Source organism: Pyrgilauda ruficollis, unplaced genomic scaffold (genome assembly GCF_017590135.1).
Source record: "Pyrgilauda ruficollis isolate IOZ18807 unplaced genomic scaffold, ASM1759013v1 scaffold207, whole genome shotgun sequence".
Lineage (NCBI taxonomy): Eukaryota > Metazoa > Chordata > Aves > Passeriformes > Passeridae > Pyrgilauda > Pyrgilauda ruficollis.
This window is the reverse complement of record NW_024519985.1, coordinates 105,305-128,324: the sequence shown is the minus strand read 5'-3', so window position 1 is coordinate 128,324 and position 23,020 is coordinate 105,305. Positions and strand designations below refer to the sequence as shown.

Genomic DNA, 23,020 nt, shown 5'->3' with positions numbered 1-23,020 from the left:
ACATACATACAAGGAGAGAAGATGGAGCAGATTCATCTTGGAGGCACATAGCAAAAGACAGTAAATAGGAGTTTAGTCAAAATCAAAATAATCCCTCTACATGACTCAGCCTTGAACAGTTTATCAAGACAGGTTAGATCATCACAGACATATGACTTTATTTATGCTGAAACTCATGAAAGTTAAGGGTTTAACAGTAAATGGATATTTTGATGTTATAGGGTTAAAAAAAAAAAAGTGTTACAGAAGTATCTTCCAGAATCTAGAAATAATATTTTTTAAACTGTTTGAAATACTTGGGAAGGAAAAGCATAATAGAAAATAATACTGAAAGGTTTGATTTTTATTGAATATGAAAAATAAATACACCAGTGTTAACAGAATTGTCTGAATACAAAAGAATTCTACTTAAGATACTCAGATCTCTGGGGATTTAGTCATACATACTAGATTATAACTGGTTTTATTCCAATAGGAGAACATACATCCTAAACTTCTGTGGGTAGAATCTCATTCCGAGTGGCCTGCATCTGTTTGAAACCTGTAATTAATGTCTGTTAAATGCTCAGAGAGAACAATATTAACTACATTTAACACCTAATTTTGCTTTTATTAAAATGTAAAGGCAGTAATATTTCACTGAGAAAGACCACTGCTGAAAAAAGCCCCAAAAATAATCTCCAAAGCCAAAAAATTTCCTTACCATGCTCTGTTTTCCTTCCCCCTCTTCCTCTAGAATTGCTTCCGTCAGACTAAGAGTACTGTCATACCAAAATTGTTCATCTCCTCCCAGAAGCTGTGCTTTCTCAAGGAGTGCTTTAGCTTGTCTGTGGTTTTTTTCCAGGTTAGCCAACACAGCAAGTAAGTACAAGCACCTTGACATATCAGATAGGGCCCTCAATTCCTAGAAAGAGAGAGATTTGATCTATACACTAAAAATCCACTACTGCTATTTGTAGTTTTGTCTGTCCATATTTTATATTAACCTTAAAGAAATAAAAAGCGAATGCTATTCCCCAAGTATCTGCTGAATTTCTTAGTTATTCCTTATGCTACGTCTACCTCATATTTCTTTCTGTTCCTGTACCTTCTATTCCACCAGTCAAATAAACTATTTTTCTGCTATTATTTAGTATGTATATATTTAGTATGTTTGTCAGCGTCTGATGAAGAAATGTGATGACGAAAGATTTTTTTTGTCAACTGTACAGATACACTAGAGATCCAGTGAACTCACAATGTTGCTTTACACTAGTTACAATCTATATAAATAGTCCTGTACAAGGAACAAATACTGTATAATATTTGTATACTAGCCTACAGACATACAGGATACTATTGATGAATTACATAATTAAAATTACTGTCCTCCCTAATGTATTTTGAACTTCCCTCAATATACAATGTTTAATTAATGCTTTATAAAGGGGAATGTATTATTCATGAATATCATTCATATATTATTATTCAAAGTATTCATGATTGTACTAAATTTACATAGGCCATGTTTTCTTACAGGACAAAAAAATATTACACAAAATAATGGGATATCAATTACATTTTTTTAAGTAAAGGTTTTACTACAATAACTATATTTCAAAAAGTTTTATAATGAAGCACAGGGCTAAAGAGGAAAATGTTAGATATAGAGAAAATATCTGCAAGGTATAATCCTTCATAATAATGAGATGATGCAGATCTGTTAGGTGGAACATATGGACACTTATTTCAGATCTGCCAGAATTCTAGGAAATAATTTCAGTTTTATCAAAACATTGTTGTAAATCCATAATGAAGATCAAAATTGAATAATCAGACTTTCAGATGATTAAAATATTGAGAAAATGGGGCCAAATGCTCTCTCTCTCCTGAACAAACCTTGAACTTTTCCCACCTATTTAAACAAACAAGGATGAAATATACCTATATCTTCCAAGGCCACTGCAAAGCAGACAGAGATGCTGACACTACTTCAGAAATTTATATAACCTTCAGACAACTCCCATAAAGTTGGACTGAAATGGCATGTATTTAAATGTACATATTATATATATTGAAATATAATAAGAGAGAGAAGGCTTGGCTTTGCAGTTTGATTATTATTATTCTGACGAATAACTGCATTTTCCCTACACATGTTATTAGTGTTTCTTTTTCTACTTAATTTGTACTGTACCTGAGTTGCAGCATGGGCCTCTGAAAGCAGAAGCCTTGCTGGCTGATACAAGCCTAGCTGAATTAGTACTTCAGCTTTTTCAACCCACAAGTGAGGGAAGGAAAGTGCACTCAGTCCTTTTCCTGTTACTACATTTACCTCAAAACCCTGAAAAAATTAAAGAAGCATTACATCTTCATAAATGTCAAAAAAACTAGACAGAATACAAGTTGTTAACTATGATATCCCGCACCTCAGCTGTATTTGTATTTTCTAACTTCAAAATTTAATATTATATTACAAGAACAAAAGGTAGTTTAGGAGATTTGGGTTTTACAATCCTCAAAAGGCATTGAACTAGTAAGTAGATACTATTTAATCTAACTGTATGACAGATTAACTACTTCAGATATGCTGCTGTCACAAAGTTGATTTTTGGTAATAACTAAAACTAAAAGAGGAATACTATTTACAGGAGCTAAAAGAGGTGACTTGAGAGGGATTAGTAGTTAGAAAAACAATGCACAAATATGGAAAAAATACACAAAGAAAACAAAACGCTGTGATGACAACCCAGACAGCATTGCCATAATAAAGAGCAAAGTGGAGGTAAGTGTTAAGGAAATCAGTAAGGCAATTATCTGCCTAAAAAAGAGATAGGAAAGACAGAGCTGAAATACTTAAAACAATATGTAAGCAGAAGCAAAACAGTACATGCTGATGTAATGGAGAAAGAAGAGAAAAAACAAGACCAAGAGTGAATAGAGTATCTTTTTTGCGTCTCAGTCTTTTTAATCCATTTGCATTAGTCCCCAGATCCATTTGTAAGAAGGAAGCTTTACTTTGTATGAATAAAGATTCCAATCTTGTTTCTCCTCGATATAAATAATATGCCAGGCAAACCTCAGCTTCAGATGATTGCTAGCAGAATTTAGGCAGCATGCATTTTTAATTATTTTTTGTGTTCATGTATTTCTCAAGCATTATCTAAAAACAAACTACAAGTGCATTAAAAAAAAGGGAAAGAGGAGCTTAGTATAGAAACTGAAGTAGAAATAAAAACCTTTTCACTTGAAGTAAGGATATTCTCATTCCTACTACCATTAAGCTGAGCATTTTCAAACTGTACTTTTCTTTTTTCTGTCTTCATGCATACATTTTTTTCTTTTTTCAGTGCAATCTCTTGCCTACACCTAAATCACAAGAACAAAAAGGTGAACTCAATTATATTTGAAAAATAATTTAATAACAAAGTATTAGTGTGTTAGGAATCTTTACCATATACTACTCTGTAGATAAACATGAACCAAACATGCACAAAATTTTAAGGCATAGCTAATATACCAAAGGTGTATTCTGAGATAATTTTTTTTACTATTTTTCCCTAACAACACTTTTATCAACCGTAGGGAAAACAGTCCCAAATAAATACCGCCTCGGCAGTGAAAATACATACATTGCTTGTTCTAATTCACTGATGTATACTTCTCCAGCAGCTTTCTCGTGATACACAGAGGCCTGACTCAGTTTTAAATCTGAGCATATCAGGGCAATTCTACAAACAAAAAGAAGAAATGTTTAAGAAACAATCTGGATCCTTCATATGTTACTTCATAGAAGCACATTATACATACATAGCACATATTCCCCATTTGTCAATCCTACCTTCTTGTATCTTGATTAATGCTGGCAATAACAAAGATTGTAAATAAAAGTATGGAAAATTACCCATGGATAGAGGTCACAGAATCAAAGAATGGTTTGGGCTGGAAGGAACTTCTAAAGATCTCTTCAGATGATCTTTGTGAAAGATGCCCTTGCATGCAGTCTGACCTGGAACACTTCCAGGATGGGACATCCTCCAGTAGCCCCAGTCTAGTCCATCAAACCTGTATCACTCCAGCTTAATGGCAGAAATTATGTACTAAAAGTATGAAAATATTTTTATGGTCTCACAACAGCATGCAACCACCTCCACCCTGCCCCTCGATGTGTCTGTGCTAACCTACTTTTCTGTCCTGATTAAAGAGAAATGTATTCCTACACATCTGTCTAATCATATACAGACATCAGGTCATACATATATGTAAAATACCATGAAATAAACACAAGTCTTGAGGAATCAACAAAAAAAAATGTGTCTGGCAAATCTTGGCTGAAAATAATTTCCTACCAGAAAGTCCCTTTTAGTCTTGTAAGAGAGGAACTCAGTAATCAATTGGCAGAGAAACACATATATTTGTATACATGAATATCTATTCTGCTCGCTGGGATCAGCATCAGGCATTTTAAAGATTTGTTATGTGGTATTTCACAAACCATCAGAAAATAAGCAAACAATTATTGCTTATGACTGTTACTTATTAAGCAAACATTATTTAATACCTATCAAAAAAGCATGATAAAATGCTTTAACTAAAACAGCAAGAATTTTCAATTGCATGCATATTAAATACATTTAAATCACAACTTTTAGGCATTATCATCCACAAAAAATAACATAATTTTGGTCACAAAGACAAATCTCTCCTAAAATGCACTTACAAGGGGAACTTCTTTGTGCCCTTATGGTGGAGAACTTATTTTTGATGCAAATAGGAAGTTTGCCTTTTGAATACTTAATAGATAAGAGTTTCATAGAAACCTTTTTTGACTTTGCTCTTTGCAGTTAGATGACAATAAGGCATTTCAAAAATTTTTCACGTGAAAGTGGCGTGGCTTCATAATCTCATATGCCTTCCACATGGGAGATAATTTTTTGTAACAAATAAATTTAGTGGCTTTAATTCCACCAACCTATTCACTGACACTCTATTAAAATGCATAAAAAAAGAAAGGAAAATAAATAAAAATCCATTACAAATATAAAACAGTAAGTCACAAAAAATTCTTGTTACTACTTGGTGAAATATTAATGGAATGTCCACTCCATTCAGTTTCTCTTTTATTTAAAATAAATAAAGGATACAAACCGAAGGTGATAGAGATCAGAGAGACTTCTACATTCCAGAACTTCATTAGCAATAACTTCGGCTAGCTGAAAGACTGGAAGAATCAAGTGGGGGCAAAAAATTTTTTGTAGTTCTTTTGATAAAAGGTCCATAAAATACAAAGTGCAAGTCTGAAAAGAAATTTTTTTAATTCAGTCAGTATAAACATCATTTTGTAGCAAATAAATTTTAAATTAATGATTACATCTTCAGTTCCAAAATAAACCTGAAAAAAGACACAAAGTTTCTTGCTGAAAGTACAGCAAGGTACACAGAAAATTGGCAAATGTCTTCTCTAAGTTAGCTTCATTTCAGCATGCAGAGGACAGGCTAACACCTCCAAGTATTAATGAATACTACAATACAAAAGTATTTGGGACAGCTGTCTGAAAATACACAGAAAAAAACTAAAATAAAGCCATTTTCCAATACTGATTTTCTCCTAAATAGTAAATGCTCTAGAGGAGTATACTTACAGGTTTTGGGAAATTATCCCAGTGAATACCATAACTATTTGTTTTCTGTTTAAAAGTATCTCTGATTTCATTTGGACAGTCATACTGGGCCCATTCTTCCACACTTGCTGGTAAGGCATCAACTGATTCTTTCTCTTTAGGCTTCTCCTTTGAAACAGGAACGTCAACCTATAATAAAAACAGGAACACTTATGAGATCAAATTAACAATCCTATTGGTATTAAATATTCAGCTAAAAAAATGAACACATTTGCTTAATGTCCTTTGACGTTTTCTCAGATTTGGGATGATTTTTGGATCTCTATAGACTGTGGGTTTTACAAAACAGCAGCATCTTGACAAAGGCAACAAACGAAAGAAAAAGTATTTGTAAATTCATGATCTGTCGAGACTGTGATCAAGAGCAAAGGAATGATCCACAGATTCACCGAGAAATTCTTCCCAGGTTATGAGAGTTGGTACATTAAAGCATCTGAACTATTTATGAGCCCAGGGAAATATCTCTAAGAAGGAGAGGGTTGTTTTAATTCCACAGAAAAGTGGGTCTTACTTGTTTCTCTCTCTTTTTGTCCTTGTCTTTTTTAGGAGTTTTTGACTGCACATTCTGAGTACTTGTAGGTTGTGAAGTCTTCGAGAATGCTGACAATGACACCTAGATTATCAAATAATTACAGTTATTTAAATTCAATTTGCAATATTAATAACAATAATAATCTCAGTTTCCAGTAATAGTTATTACCCACTGCAAGTCACTGTCTACAGCTATTAACAATTGTCACATATCATAGGCTGCTTGCAAAATAGTTTTCTTCAGTAAAATAACAATTTTAAAGACTCCCAGATGCTTGAATTTTTTGTACAAGCATTTAGGACGTTCACGGCAATGCAATTAAACAGCAGAACTGTCAAAAGACAAGATCATCCCTGGGATAAATACTACTGCTACCTTTCTTTAAGCTATATGGTTGCAAATGCAATTCTTTTTTTATTTTCCAAACCATTAGTCTAACTGGCTTAATTTTCTACAAGGGATGAATTTTATAAGGAAGTAATCTGCAAGACAGCAGAGTCACTCTGTACTCTTTCTGGGTCAGTCTTTTACAATGCTGCTACCGAATATTATATAAAAGAAATTGCTAAATATTTACACATACAAAAGAATAAATGAAAACTTTCTCTGTACAAGCAAGAGCACAGATTCTAATCTTGCCTAAAATAAAAAAGAAACAAAAAAACCCCAACAACAAACAAAACAAAAAACAAGCAAACAAAAAACCAACCAAACAACAACAACAAAAAAACCCAAAAGCCACATTAATTTGAGCAGACTAATATGTTTTCCTGGGGGAATCAAGAGTGGAATACAAAATATGAATCAAAAAATAATGCTGGATACTCAAAACAAATTAAATTTCATCTTTAAAAATTTTTAAAACATCATCTTTAAAAAGTCAGAGGCAGCTGATTTTTTCAGAGAATATTTTAAGATCTTCCACTGGGTTATTTATGGAGTCCTAACACTAAAGAGCCTGCCCTCAAGTGGGTGTCTGCAGTCAAGTCTGCTTTACTTTGTAAAGCCAAAACAAGGTATCCTGTAGTACTTTAATTCCTTTAATACCACATGGTTATTTCTTTTCTCACAAAACTGTTCAGCTGTAAATATGATTCTTAGAATTGCTATCATTATCTTACAACCAGCATTGATGGCAGCATCAACTCTAAGTTTTAGTTTTAATAGCTTATTCAAACAGTAGTACTCTCTTCAGGTAGTTTTTTTTCCCTAGTAAGGTGCACAGTCAAGTGCTGGATATTAAAAGCTATGCTTGTGTAAATCAGAAAACATCAATATTCCATTTTTATTTTGCAAATTCCTGTCTCACATCACATGTTAAACTGATTTTTATTTTATTTTAAATTCTTGCTCATAATTATCACAAGTAAGTGGTAACAAATTGCAGGCTTTCACTTCTAATTGGAATAAATTATACACAAGCCATAGCTTACCAATCTACTTGGTAGGTCCCATATGAGACAGTTCCTGTAATGATTTGTTGCATTACTTTTATCAAGTACATATTTAGTCCCTTCAAATATTTACATTATTTAACATATAATTGTTTTCCTATGATCATTGCTGTGATTCTGAGCAGCCATTTCAATTGGGCATGTCTATGAGAAGTAATTTGATTGATTTGAAATGCTTTAACTATGAAAAAGTAATTAGAGAAATCAATCAGTGAACACTGCCAGCCTCTACAATCCCTTTCAGTCAAATGAAAGTCCTTTTGATTCAATTTCATGAAGGTCCACCTTCAGAACTGCTAGAAATAGCTTCAGTATGTATTCTGCCACTACTGAGATTCCTTAACAAATTAAAAATACAAAATTTGAGAACCTATTGCACATAACATATGAATGGACTCCTGAGAAAAAATGGCCCACTGCTTTTATCTTTAGTGTCTCCTCTCCATTTTCCTGAGAGAAACAATTTTCTTGTTTAATCCTTAAACCTGAAAAAATACACTAACTGCACCAGAAAAAAAACCAGAAAACTCTAAGGGCAAAGTGAAACACCAAATGAGTAGCTGCTACCATAATTACACAAGGAAATGTGAAATATACTGGCCACATTATTATAACACAACACAACATATAATCTCATATGATCTCACCTGCCAGATACGGATGATAGAGGCATATGCCATCAAACAGTGCTGCTGATGAAAAGAAGAACCATGACCAGAAAATAAAGCCATTAATGTTTGGGCTCTAAACAAAGCTTCCAGTTGTTTAATATTACTCAAATCTTCCAAATTCATTTGGGACATGGTACCATTTGCTCCATTGTCCATCTTAGCATTTTCTGTAGGCAACAATTTTGATATAGCATTGCTTTCTGTGAAAAAAAAAAAAACAAAAAAAAAAACCAAAACCAACAAACATGTGCTTACAGTGACAGCACTGTAAAAATGTGTTTAAAAGTTAAAATTTCTGAATTGAAAATGAAAATATTTAGGGGAAAAAAACAAAAATGGAAATCTATCTGCTAAAGATGTTCTTGTTAAAGTGATGGAATGCTACTTGTACCATGTTTTTAATCGACAATGTAACAGTCCTGTATAATAAATGATGTAAACCTGATAGACAAATTAAATCTGCAAAAGGCTGGACCAGATGATCTTTTGAGGTTCCTTCCAGCCTGGGCTGTTTAATATTTTGATCTAATTTTGCTTATTATATTACTTGAGTTTCCATTAAGAGCTTTGCAAAGATTTTCTTGAAACTGAAGTGGTGTAAGGATAGTAATCAAAAGCAAGTGAAAGGGAGTGGATTACAGAACTAATAACACTCTGTGCTGGGTTCAGAACTGGCTGGATGGCTGGGTCTAGAGGGTGGTGGTAAGTGGTGCTGCATCCAGCTGGCAGCCGGCACCAGTGGTGCCCCTCAGAGCTCTGCGCTGGGGCCAGCTCTGTTCAATATTTTTATTGATGACATGGATGGGGGGATTGAGTCTTTCATCAGTAAGTTTTTGGTTGACACTAAGCTGGGATCGTGTGTTGATCTGTTGGAAGGTACGAGGGCTCTGCAGAGGGACCTGGAATGGTTGGAGGGGTGGGTCTTGGGGCTGGGCTGGACTCAATGATCTTGAAGGTCTCTTCCAACCTCCTTATTCTGTGACTTCTGTGAATTCTATGAAAACTTAAATCACTATAGGACTGTAAAAAAACCCCAACAAAATCAGTAACAGAAAAGTATGAACACAAGGTTGTTACTGTTACTAATCAACTGTGTGATAGAGACACTGCATATTTATCTTTCTCAATGAAAACACCAGAAGTACTTGTCTGATCCATGTCATCTATCCACACATAAAAACCCAGCAGAGCAGATGTTCATTAATGCCACACAGGACAGTATGGGTTCTAGAAATCAGATACTTTTTTTCCCAAATGAATATTGGGGTATCTTAACAGAATAGGTCACTAAGATCATACCAGTACAAGTGGATATTTGTTTGAAAGGAGCAAAGAATTTTTACAGTTACAAAGTAGTTGAAGCCATACATCCTTTGAAAGTCATTTTTGAAAAATTAATGCTAAGATAAAGCCAAGGAAAGGGTAATGGACTTAGGTACCCAAATCTTGGCATAGAAACTGTTTCCTTCAGTTTCCTTCTGTTACTCCATGAGAACTCACTTGAAACAAACTGTCCAGCACTGCTTTCTGGTAACATCTCACCTCTCAGGAATCCCTATGCCAGAGGGGAGCAGTATCTTACTATATCAAAGGACTGAGGGTAATTCTCCATCACATAACACAGAATTCACAGATAAACTGAACTTGCATTGAATAAATGACAGTAAGTGCATGAGAAAATACAAGCAAGCTTGTTCCATTCCTTTTGATAATAAGCTGCAAATCTAAAATCTCACTTGTGTTTCCTGCTGAGAAATTGCTCTGAAGGAGAAAGACCCATTACATACCTTCCTCTTCTGAGGATTGCAAAGGGAATTTCATACCAAGCAGGAGATCTACTGCCCACTCCAGAGGTTTAATAGCATCATTAAGGGGAAACTGATTACAATATAAGCATTCAGCAAATTCCATCAGGTAATCAACTCTCTGCCATTCATTTTCTTGTTTCTATAAAAGTAATAAAGGAGGAGTTAATTTGTATTTGTTTCTGTAAACCATCAAAATTATATTCTGAAGTTTCATGTAGTCTTAACAGAAGCAAAAGCAGTTTTATTGGCATCACATAATCAGAATTATGATAAACAGAATGTAACATGAAACTCCACCACTGATTAAACCTTCATTTCATTAAAACCACTTGCTACTCTTAAACATTTTTCCTTGGCAGAACTCAACTAAAATTTTACTGGATATAAAGATACAACCATAGAGAGTTTTCCTACTGAAGAGTAATCTCAAAATTATAAAAAGCAATGGTCAAGTAGATGGCTCCCCTACCCATTCAGGAACTTGCAGTCCTATGAATCACTTGAGAAACATCACTGTATCAGCATGGGAACAAACAGTAAGAACTGACAAACCTGCAAAGCAACCATCGCATTTTGAAAACAGCTTAACTGTCCAACAGTACTTCTGGAGACTGTAACCAAGTGTCGCCATATCTGTGACAAGTAATCTTCACCTTCTTGACTGGTTTTCTGAATGGCCATCATAAACTTGCATCCTGATCCTGCCCTCACTGTAGCCATAAGTTTGAAAATCAGGCTAGAAAAAAGATCAAACAAACTACAAATTACTTGCATCTGTACCTGTACAGTCACTTTGTGAGTAAAACTAGTTCATATCTGTATAGTACAAAGAATGCAAAGCTTATAAACTGGCATAAAAGGGCATGAAACCAACTCAGACAAGATTATATAAACAGTACCCTAGATAATTTTGTTTCCATTTAATGAAGACGGGTTTGCAGTTAGGAAAACTAAAGCTTCTGCTATATAGCCACATTTCATGCATCTATTTCCTTGGGAAGTAAGATACTACTTTTATATACGTTTTAAAAGAATTAAATTTACTAATATTATTAGTAGATTAAGGATAGGAAGCACTGCCTATGTGTGCCTTTTTCATGGAAAAGAGACAAGAATGTTTTGTGTTGTAAAGACAGGCTACTTAAAAGTAATCATAATACTTTCCCAATGCATATAAAATAAGAAATACTCAAAAGTTTTATACTTCTTAAAATGCTTATTTTAATAAAAATAAGTCAACCAGCTTACAGTTTATGTCTTGTCTGAGGCAAAACTTGAATAGCTTCATCCAGGAGTTTTAGTGCTGTCTCCCAGTCAGCTTTATCAGCATAGATGTGGAATAATAGACCATATAAGGAGGTTCTTAATGTCAGATCTTCCTCAGCACCTTTGAAGTATATTCAAATTATTTATTAATATACTGCAGAATCAGAATAATGATTACAAAATACTGGGTTTTCTTTTATTACCAGATCAACAGAAGGAAGAACATGCCTGGGGGAAAGCATCCAACTGATACCCCAATATTTTGAAAATCCTTTGTAATCCACTGATGTAAAGGACATGTATCTTTCTTTTCCTTAAAAAAAAAACAAAAACAAAACAACAAAACAAAAAACAAGACAAGACACAAAAAAACCCCTTTGTCTTTCAGTTAACATATATCTCTAAGTTATTGATCTTTTGTTTTGGCTGTGAACCAGTCCATATCATTGATATGAATAGTAACCTGTAACTTAAATAGTTTCTTGACCAGATTAAAGCCACAAGCATTACTCCAGAGTGAGTCCTATACTACAAACCCAATAAAAAATAATCAGACTTAGTAATATTAAATTGCTTACACTCATTAAATAACATATAATCCAGAATACTCTCAGAGAGTCACAGAGTAGCTGAGGTTGGTAGAGATCCTACAGAGCTGTCTGCCTACACGCCTGCCTACAGCTGGCTCCACTCTTCACCTGTGAAAATTTGACTATCACAAATCTAACCCAAGGGTCAAAGACTTGCTGTTTCCCTCTCCTCTACAGCACAGTTCTTCCTTTTCAAAGAGAAATTCACTGTCTTGTTTCTCAAATAGATTCATATATGACACACTAACCATCAAATACATGTAGGATGATGCTAAGAAGTTAACTAAGCTGTAGCCACATTTGGGTAAGTATTACAACAGCATCATCAAAGATTTATCAGATTTGGTGTAATCAGCATTTACTTCCATGAAGGCACAAAGTTTGTCTAATTTACTGGCCTTCTACAATGGACTAGCTGCACCAATGGACACGAACTACAGATGTCATCCACTTGGATTTCTGTAAGGCCTTTGATATGGTGGTCTGTAACCTTGCTGCTACTGAGTTGGACAACTCAGATAGAATAGAAGATAAAAGTGTGATGGATGAACTGTTCGATGGATAAGAATTTCAGTCACTGGCTCAATGTCCAAACGGCTCAGTGTCGAGAGGAAACCAGTTACAAGTGGTATACCTCAAGGGATACCAATACCAGGGATACTGGAACCGGTATTGTTCAAATCTTCATTGCTGACATAGTCAAGGGGATTGAGTGCACCCCTGGCAAATCTGCTGAGGACACCGAGGTGGGTGGGGTGGTTGGTTGATGAGAGGAAAGGGATTGGCAGGCTCAATGAGTGGGGCCAAGGCAACCTTTAGAAGTTCAACAAGATCAAGTGCAAGGTCCTCCACCTGAGTCACAGCAAACCCCAGTATCAGTGCAGCCCAGGGGATGAAACAAGAGCAGTCCTGTGGTGAAGGATTTAGGAGTACTGGTAGATGAAAATCTGGACATCTGCTGGTAGATCCTTCTCCAGAAGTGACTGCATTTAAAAATTGACTAGTTATCCTGGTCAAGGATCACTGGAAATCAGTTCCTGCCCCTCACAATAGTTACTACAGTGTATATGTATTTTAAAAACTCAGTAACTCCAGAAATAATCAAATATAAAGCACTCTGTTAACAGGAGTTTTTTCCCCTAACTGCTATCATAAGTTACTCACTTCTAACTCATAAGAATTACTAACATTTGCAGACATAAAAATACCTATGCTACCTGTAACTAAATTTTCATTACCTACAAAAAGCAAAGTGAATTACAGTATTACTTTTTAATACTACTTATTAAGGATTCACTCTGAAATTATGCTGTGGTGGAGAGTTAACTATATACACATAATGAAGTCTTCCTTTTTACTAGTTTTAAATGTATCTCCACAAATAAAAAAGTTTAGGACTGTGTCTATGGGCAATTACTGTTATGTATCTAAACATTGTCAAAGTTCCATTAAACTCACAATTATCACTGTGCTTCCAAGTACACATTGTACCCATCAGCTCCTACACACCCAGAATAAGCAGGCCAGTCATCATCACTGATTATTTGTGATTCATACATGGCTTGATTTTAAAATAAATTATATTAAAATTAAAATAGAAATTAAAATAAAGGTTTCTATTCTTGTATTATCTCGCTTGATGATCTGAGATGCAGACTCATATTTGTACCACTAAGCTTGGATGCAAAAGTCATCAAAAATTGTGACCATGGAAATGTACAGGAAAACTCACAGCAGCTCCATTGACATGTAAATCAAATTTAGAAAGAGAAGTGGATAAGCTCCATGGAGTTTTGAAGTAAGAAAAGTTGTATGTGCATGGAAGTTTCAGTGTGCAGAAGAAATTCCACCTGGTGAGATGTGTTATGACACACATCACCTGCATACTGTTTCAAGAGGATGACTTCTTTGGAATATACATGCTGTTCATAATCAACAAGTATTTAGTTTTATCACAAATTCCCAGCATAGTCAAAATTTTGACTCCTTCCTACTGCCAAAGTCCTAAACAATCTGTTAAAAACCTGAAGATATGCAAAGTAAGACTTTCCTTTTGCAGGTAGAAGACATTTGAGTCTGCATGTGGGAGAAACCTTAACTCAGTAACCTTTTTTTTTTTTTCTGAGTTAGTGTTTTAGTATCTATTGTCATATTTTCCAAATGTATTATCATACTTGCCAGAAGTGGCTTTTTTTTCCCTGGATTTTGAATATTTTCTAAAAAATTTTTTTGTAAGCTTTATGAAGTGAAACACCACAGTGAAAATAGACAGCAAATTACTTTGCAGAAAACTGTTGTGAGTTTGACAATTGCCCAAAACCAAAAGAATCACCAAATGGAATACAAGAGTATGTGACTGCAGGTAAGAAACCAGAAATGTGTTTATGTCAAATAAGTCACTTTTGCCTCTTAGGAAAGGTATCTTGAAGTTTCTTTGCCATCAGCACCAATCGCTAAAAACAAGCAATACCTATTAGAAATTCTTACCTGTTTGTTTTTAGATTCTGCTTTAATTATATTCTTAAGAATTATTTTGGTAGGTTCTTTAAACTGTTCTCTCTCATGTGGTGAGCCTAGCAAAGGAAAACATGCATTCCAAAAGTGTCTAGCTGCAAACATTACAAGGGAATAATTTCCAGCGTCACCTGCATGCCTGAAGAAAGGGAAGTAGAACTTTATAAGGAAAAAGAGCCACACTTTAGATATAATAAAGAATTTTACTTTTAGGAACATTTGGGTTTAGCTGATCTATGGATCACCTCAGCGATGAGGACTTAGCATAAGGGCTCTATAGGAAAGCTATTTTCCGTGTTTATATACCAAACAATTTCACACACTCAGCAGAACTAGGAATAAATAAGTAGCATATTAATGATAACAATTAATTTTACTGTATTTCTGCATAATCTTAGCTCAAGAGCATTCATTTAAACAATAGCAGAAACCTCCTCAAGATGTTCTTGTTGGAATAATATACTTTTTTGGCTTCCTATTATGTTAATTTCTTATTCTAAAAAACCATTAAAAAATAAAACACCATAATTATTACTGTGCTGTGGATTTTGCTTAGTACAGTACCACTGTAACACAAGAATATGCACCAAATGCCACTAGCTGCATTCAAATTGCTTTGAGCATATTTCTGCAAATGACACTTTGAATTAATAAAAGTTAATAATCCTCCAGATTGTGATATAACACAGTACTCATTTGAGTGAGAATAAAGCTTGGCATTTTAGTGAAAAGTTATAGATTGATGCAATGTAATCACCAATTGAATAGAGTTACTGTTTTAAAAAAAGCATTTTTTTGAAACTGTCAATATGATCACCCTCTAGACAGCACTCTTTTGATCACATTTAGACTGCTATATCCAGTTCTCAGCCACCCAATACATGCCAGACATGGAGAAACCACAAGGAGCTCAGTGAAGGGCCATTGAGATGATCTAGGGACTGGACTGCACTTGCCTTGACAAGAGGGCTACTTGAAGAGGTGGCTTTGGGAGTCTCAACAAGGAGAAGTTTCTAAATAACCTAATAAAGTTATTGAAAAGCAACAGTCAGGCTGTTCCCAGTGAATGGCAGGACAAGCAAGAACAGGCATAAATTAAAACGAGAAAGGTTCAGAAATGTCTCCCATGGGTACAACCACGCAGTGGAGCAGGTTATTCACAGAAGCTGCATGTCTCCATTCCTTGAGGTTTTCACAGCCAGACTGGATAAAGCCCTGGACTGGCCCTGTTTTGAGGAGGAGTCTGAACTAGATCCCTTCTGAGGATGGCATGATTCTCTGACAGTACAAAGTCAGCTATGTGGAAAGTAGTTGATAAATTTATTGAAGTGCAAAAATCTGTCAAATCCTTTGTTAAAGATTTAAACTCAAAATTATGTTGATTTTTATCACTCTTGGGAGAAAATATGATGATCCCCAAAACTGTAATTAAATTTTAGATCTGTTTTATGTTAGTTTTCTCTCAACATAAAACATACCTGGCACTCTGAACAAAGGTTTTTGATGCTGCTACACGCCGATGTTTTCTTCCAGACAAATTCTCCATTATGATCTTTCCTTGTATACAGGCTGCAATGCTTAACATTTCCTGTCTCACCTTGTTACCAAGCCTGCATAAAGGCAAATATTTCAAGAAGTGCTAAGTCTTACAGGCTAGGATCATACCAATTCCTATTAATGATGTATTCAAGTTGCTTCTCTATAGATGTCCCTTGCTAAGGAAGTTACAAATCCTTTTATTGAGTTTTCTTTTTAAAATTAAAAAACATTTCAAAACCAGAATATTTTGTGAAAAGATAAACTAAAATACACCTCTATGGAAAATAACTATGAAATCAGATTGTAAAAAAACCTATTACCTTTATTCATCAAGGAATTAACATAAATTTGTAATTTTCTCCCTATTTTTCACTATTGTACATTTAAAAAAATATTAGGTCTAAGTTGAACTTATACACCAAGCAATTGAAAACAGAAATCAGGAAACTGAGACAATTTTTGATACTTTGTTTTGGGATTTGTCATGCTTGTGTCTGGTAAAGTACGCCCAGGGCTCTGGAGAAATCGACAGGGATCCCACTCCACTACATGTAGAAGAAAATAATGATTTCATTTCCAGAGTTAATCAGTTAAAAATGAATACACAAATAAATTGATACCATTGGTCAATACCATTGGTTAACAGCAACTTAGTAAGAAAAGAACAAATGCGTGCAGCAGCGGCGGCGCCCACGAGAGGGCGCGCTGCCCCCGGCAGGAGCTGGCCCGAACCGGGCAGGACTGCCCTGCGCTCCCTGCACACCGCGCTGTGCCGGGCAGGACTGCCCTGCGCTCCCTGCACACCGCGCTGTGCCGGGCAGGACTGCCCTGCGCTCCCTGCACACCGCGCTGTGCCGGGAAGGACTGCCCTGCGCTCCCTGCACACCGCGCTGTCAGCTCTTGCCTGCACAGTCAAACCTCCTACCTTTCATTAGCCTGCAGATTGCTACACGTGCAGCAAGTAGTCTCTGAATTTCTGTGAAGTTTTGAAATGATCTATATAATATAAAGATAACTTACATAGTTTTATGTGTTCTTAAACCTATGTAGAAAACAACTATGAGCTTCAAGGAACAAGATACTGTTTTTGTAAGTTCAATTATTTTGCAGATTTAAAAAATGAGCACTATATTGTATCTGAAATCTTTCACATGTTTATTTCAAACCCCCTACATTCAGAAAAACTGCTATTAAATGGACTTGATTATTTTCTCTTTGGATAAAATAAAATTCTGCTTTTGGAGGAAATTATCTTTAAAAATAGAGAGCTCAAAGGGTATCACTTTTTTTTTATAATAAAGGACTCCACCAATAGGTCCATTTATATATGTTTTTTGGGTTTGGTTTTTTTTAATGCTAAATTTCAAAATATCAGTTAAGTAACAGACTGGGCTTTTAAAGGAATTAGTTACACTCCTATTGCACCCATATGCATAGGTTTAGTGCTATCAGACTAAATAGCAGAGCCTGGAATACAGGAACTGCTTGTATCTTACATCACCCCCAGCTTTAACTTGGTCCATGAACTACCTAGCCCTTCAGTGTATTAGAGCCAGATGAGCACTGAAAGCAATTTGCTTCATCAAAAGAAGTAGAATCAGCTATTTTCTGCTTAGAGATTGTAAAAGAGTCAAAATATTACAATTGCCAGAGATCATTTCAGAGCAGCAGTGCTCTCAGGAAGACACCCAAACACAGATGTACAAGCTTCTGACTCCCTTGGATAGCAAGCTTCATCTATCTGAACAAGATCCAGAGCCACAATCTGGATCTCCCACTGCCTTTTACTTTCATTTTCATCTGCAGCTGCACAGTTTCTTTGGAAAAAAGATTCTTCCATTTTTGATTGTGTGACCAGACACATTTACCCTCTTTACTTTCTTCAAAACTTAGTTCAAGTATATTACCATATCATACGAAATTCTATGTACTTACAAGCCATATTTCTTAGTATTTCTATTGAGGACAAAATTCTCATTTGATTCCAAGACCTTTTTGGAACAAGTCATCACTCTTTCATAGTCTTGTGATACATATGCAAAATATGTAAGTCGTGTCAGTGTCTGCAATTCCACTAAGGAATCTGACCAACTGCATTCTAAAGCCAAATCCAATAACTAGGATTAAAAAAAAAAAAAAAAAAAAAAAGAAAAAAAGAAAAAAAAAAAAAAAAAAAAAAAAGGTTTAAATTAAAGGTTTTTATAAGCTTTTTTTTCACAACCCACCTAGGTATGGAACAAGTATATGATAAAGCCATCTAGAAAATGAAAGAGCTACAAGTACAATCAAAATATATAATAGAGAGGCCTCATTCACTGTGCAGTATTAACATAGTGCATGTAAATCCAGGTATAATTCTGCATGCCTTTTGGCCAGAAGTGTCTGCCAGGACTTGTTCTATGTCCTCAGTCATCTTTCAAAAACCAGTGGAATAAGACTTTCAAAACTCAGAGTCCATTTTAGTTAAGCCAAAAATAAGAATGGGACATAGAAGCTGTTTTGCAACAACCAGTAATTGTAAAAAGCAGTTCATGTGTATGCTGTCATACATGTGGCAGCTTGGGAGAGCTTGGGCTCCATAATCTTAGAGGTCTTTTCCAACTTAAACATACATACATATAGACACAGACAGTTACAGGTAGTTTCATATATAGTTTCATTATAGGATCTAAATGTTTTCATTTCTTTTTTTTTGTACATGTCAAAGGTCCACCTTTTTACGATTGTGGTAATTGTTAATGAATTGGTCCAAATGAAGATACTACAACACTGCTATACAAAACTATGCCAGTGAAGTGATAGGTAAAGTTAACTCATAATATTTGACATAAATCTGTACACCAACTAGAATTAGACACCTATGTATTCATAAGGACCCAGTTCCTAGTTGTCAGTAATAGTTTGTGGTTGTCCTGGCAACCTGCTAGTTTTATTTCACACAGTAAATCAATAGTAACCAAGTGTAGTTGTGTTCCACCTTGCAACTGTCAAAAGTAAATTCACTATAATGTGACCTTTTCTGTTAAAATGTTGAATGCTTCTAATATAAACCCAAACCCCCCTATAACTGCCTGAAATGAGCTGAAGCCAGGGAGGGGTCAGTGTCTTTTCCCAGGTAACAAGTGACAGGACAAGAGGAAACAGCCTCAAGTTGCACCAGAGGAGATTTAGGTTGGATATTGTGAAAAATTCCTTCACTGAAAAGGAGACCCCATCCCTGGATGAATTTGAAAGTCGTGTGGGTGTGGCACTTGGTGGCCTCGGCAGTGCTGGGGGAACAGTTGGACTCCGTGATCTCGGAGGGCTTTTCTAACCTAAACAATTTTAAGCTTCTATTAAGTTTTCTCCAGAAGAAAAATGAAAGGTTAGAAGTATAGTTCTATACAGAATTCACCTGAACCCATTACGCCCATCTGATGGTTACTGAAACAATCTGCTAGAGCAACATAAGCATAAACCGAATATTTATATTCTAATGGTACCTGGTCTTTGGATAAATAAAATTATTCTGTCACAAAAATCTCCTTCCTGTCATAAACATTTAATCTCTTGGTTAAAGAAAATAATGGTATAATAAAAGCTTCAAAAATAATTTAAACTCCATTTAAAATTGAATTTGAAACCAAATTCATAGTACACAATTTCTTAAAACTAAAGAGCTTATAAAATAAACCTTAAATACCTGAGATAAACTAGGAACAGTAAAATCCATGAGACCTAAGCCATTACATGAATACATTTCCAGACCAACAAGAATTCTTGCCAGAGGATTTCGTGCTTCATCATTTTTCTAAGCAGAAATAAAAAATTCACATTCAGAGATTGGTTTTTTTTGCAAGTTAATATTATTAAGGACATTAATTGAGATGACAAAATACTACTACTAATAATAATAATAATGTTTGAAAACCTCAGTTTGCTCTAAGCAATTCCTGCTCTCTACTGTGTCCTTAAAACGGTTGTTTTTTGTATTTATATATTTTCAATTAACACTGTGAACTCTGAACTACTAGTTTCAACACTAAAAGCCCACATCAACAATACAATGAAGGCAAATTTCATATGCCACTGAGGCTTTCCAGTTTTATGGACACTGTAAAATAAAAATATAAGAATTAAGTATTTCTTTCCAGCTTACCAGGTCTATAATGTATACATATATAAAGAGGCCATAGTAAATGTTGACATTAATATAGCTGATTTTTCTTAACACTTTTAATGCAGCCATTTTATTATTTTACATTTGTGAATTCAAAATCAATTTTGCTGAACAGTCATCATATGACAAACATCACCATGGCAGCTAACAGCATAAGGAAGAGTTAAGAAATGTGGACTCACTGCTATACCCAATGTGAAAAATTTGCTGTGTTCCGTATTGAGCTACAGACATAATTTATTTTTACATTATGATCAAATACACAGAAGAAAATGTACCTTGATAATTTCAGTCATTATTAAATGAATTTATGAATTTAACTTTTCTTTGTAAAGTTTCAACACTATGCAGGATTTCAGAGAAATCATACCTCCTCCCGAGTCCCATGCTGATGTCTGATCTGCTGCTGATTTAACTGCTTTGCTTTCACCCAGGTAGCAATGATCTGTTGTTGTGCAGCAATAGAAATTTTTTCATTAGGTATGGCTCCAGTCATTGCATTTAGGGCAAATTCACAAACCTAAGCACCAAGAAGAGCAAAAAAAAAAAAAAAAGTGAAATATAGGAGAATGTGGAAAGTTTCTTGCATGGAACATGCTATCCATTAGTTATTTTTAGATTATTGCACATGCCTAAGCCTAACAACATCTCCTTTAAGTCAACCCAAGGCAAATAGAAGTTACAGTCCTCAGCCCCAAGTTGGTAAGGAGCTCCAATGTGCATCCGGGGAGGATTTGTGGTGACAGAAATTGTAAAAGAAATAGCTTTTTTTAAAAAGAACTTCTACTCTTGAATTTATAGGAAGGCATTATACTGTAATATATGACAGCAGAATTAAAGAGACTACAAAAAATCAGGGGTTTGCACCTCTAAGGCAGCTTTGATGTCAGGAAATCCACTAGGATCTACTGAAAAAGACTGGATGGTGTTTGCTTTTTCCTGTTTCTTTGTTGCAGCTTTACTGCTACTCTCTGCTGCTGTATCTTCCATCTTCTCAGCAGGTTTTGGCTTTGGAATCCAAGAAATAATTAGGCCTCGAGCCAAAGCATTACATAACATCAGTAAAATTTCAGTACTTCTGTAGAAGAAAATAAAAAATCAGAAATGCATACTGCATCAGATCAAAATAAAAGGGAGGAATAAAGTTATTTATTTCAAGAAGTAAGCATTACGTGAAAATCTAGTTTTTTCATAGAAAGCAAAATTATGGATATTACCAAAAAAAACCTGCCAGCTGGTAAAGCAGTTTAATGATTAAAACTACAAAACCCAGAATCAATTTTCAGTTAACACCAATTTTTCTCACTCATTTTCTTTTTCTCATATGAAAAGAGCAACCATTTTCTTAAAAAGTATCGTAAGCCCTTCACATTTTTTATGGTTATCATGCCAATCCACTGCCAAGCGGAAATTTTTGGGGGTTTTTTGGTTTTTTTTTTTTTTTTTGAGAATACATGAACCTAACTATATCTATGAGATTATTGGTAGTACATACTGATATAAGTATCAAAATTAATAAGCAGGTATTACCAGTCTGCACAAACTGAAATTTTAGGTTTATTCCCCAGTACTGTTAAAAGAAACTTTGCTGCTGGTCGTTACTCTACTAGTGGTGAGGTCACTCCCAACGAAGTTCCAAAATATCTAGGAATTTGTCTCATAGATACATAGTCAAAAACTGATTATGTATCTAGAGTATCTATTCCACAATGGTTGATCATTCTCCCCATTGCATTTACTGCAGAACAGGATTTTTCTAAACCACTGTGGAATCCACGTTCCCCTTTTCATGGTCTACTAATGAGCACATTCCCTCTATTTCTTTTGTTTTCTATTTTCTCATATTTCAGAACCAGTCGTAATCACCTTAAGCTGGTTAGAATTATTTGCAATGAACTATATTTCCAAAATTATTCAAGTTCAGAGAACTGACAGCAAGCAAATGCATTTTGAGCTGTTGTGCAAATTCAGAGTCTCAGAGAATTTTCCTGATTTTCTGACTAACTTAACAAAATGCTATTTTCTATGCACATGTTGCTATTCCACATTGAAGAGAAAGCAATATTTATTGGTCTAAAGTTAGCATGGCTTACAGTGCATAGTAACAATGAACAAATAGAAAGGATTAACACTTAATTTTCACAATTTATCTCCAGAGCTACTCTATTTATACCAAGGCTCTTTCACTGCCAATGAAAGCCAGCAATAAATATTTCACAGCACAAAGTGACTTTCAATGTTTGCAATAATATTTTCTGTGTTTTAGAAAAAAAAGAGTATGTTCATATCCAAACATCTCAATTTACCCATCATGCCCAACAGCCTTGATGGCTCCAAGAAGAGTCTGCAGATACTCAATAATGTCCTTCTGTCTTCCTGAAGAAATCACATGTCTGTTATAATTTAAGATATACACCACAGCATTGTGAACAATCCAGGCTTCATTCAATTCTTCTCCTATTTCAGCTGCACGTTGGAAGTTTTCCATAGCATACCGAGATAAGTTGTCTATCCATAAACTACAAAATTAGTATAAAGAAGCTGTTATTCCAAAACTTCAACACTAGAAGGAATTCTGTCGTAAGGTTAAATATGCAATACTACCAACAAGAACAGAAATTTAATTACTTTTCAGTTGCATTTATTAAGTTCTCATCCACTGACTTATATTTCACTTCAATGAGAAGATGGTTCAGAAAAGGAAGTAGCATCAACATAAAATGCATAGTCTCTGACATTCAAATGCTATTATCTTAAAAAGCAGTGTTTATGATTCACGTTTCATCCACACATTTGGGTTTTTTAAATGCGTGTGTGAATCCACCCA

The 23,020-nt window shown here is 34.8% G+C and overlaps 1 protein-coding gene across 1 annotated transcript in view; it reads right to left on the bottom strand.

The window, feature by feature from the left end:
- The window catches only part of CFAP46 (cilia and flagella associated protein 46), a 68,476-nt gene that overhangs the window by 22,399 nt on the left and 23,057 nt on the right, over positions 1-23,020 (bottom strand). Inside the window, exons 18-36 of the mRNA XM_041467351.1 lie at positions 22,500-22,712; positions 21,061-21,271; positions 20,564-20,713; positions 19,717-19,824; positions 17,970-18,151; positions 15,974-16,105; positions 14,469-14,634; positions 11,620-11,704; positions 11,374-11,512; positions 10,678-10,861; positions 10,101-10,264; positions 8,294-8,513; positions 6,172-6,273; positions 5,622-5,789; positions 5,128-5,276; positions 3,612-3,710; positions 3,219-3,348; positions 2,177-2,323; positions 704-904 (exon numbers count right to left, since the gene is read on the bottom strand). Coding sequence (XP_041323285.1) covers positions 704-904; positions 2,177-2,323; positions 3,219-3,348; positions 3,612-3,710; positions 5,128-5,276; positions 5,622-5,789; positions 6,172-6,273; positions 8,294-8,513; positions 10,101-10,264; positions 10,678-10,861; positions 11,374-11,512; positions 11,620-11,704; positions 14,469-14,634; positions 15,974-16,105; positions 17,970-18,151; positions 19,717-19,824; positions 20,564-20,713; positions 21,061-21,271; positions 22,500-22,712 — 2,950 coding nt within the window. The remainder of the gene's footprint in view (positions 1-703; positions 905-2,176; positions 2,324-3,218; positions 3,349-3,611; positions 3,711-5,127; positions 5,277-5,621; positions 5,790-6,171; positions 6,274-8,293; positions 8,514-10,100; positions 10,265-10,677; positions 10,862-11,373; positions 11,513-11,619; positions 11,705-14,468; positions 14,635-15,973; positions 16,106-17,969; positions 18,152-19,716; positions 19,825-20,563; positions 20,714-21,060; positions 21,272-22,499; positions 22,713-23,020) is intronic.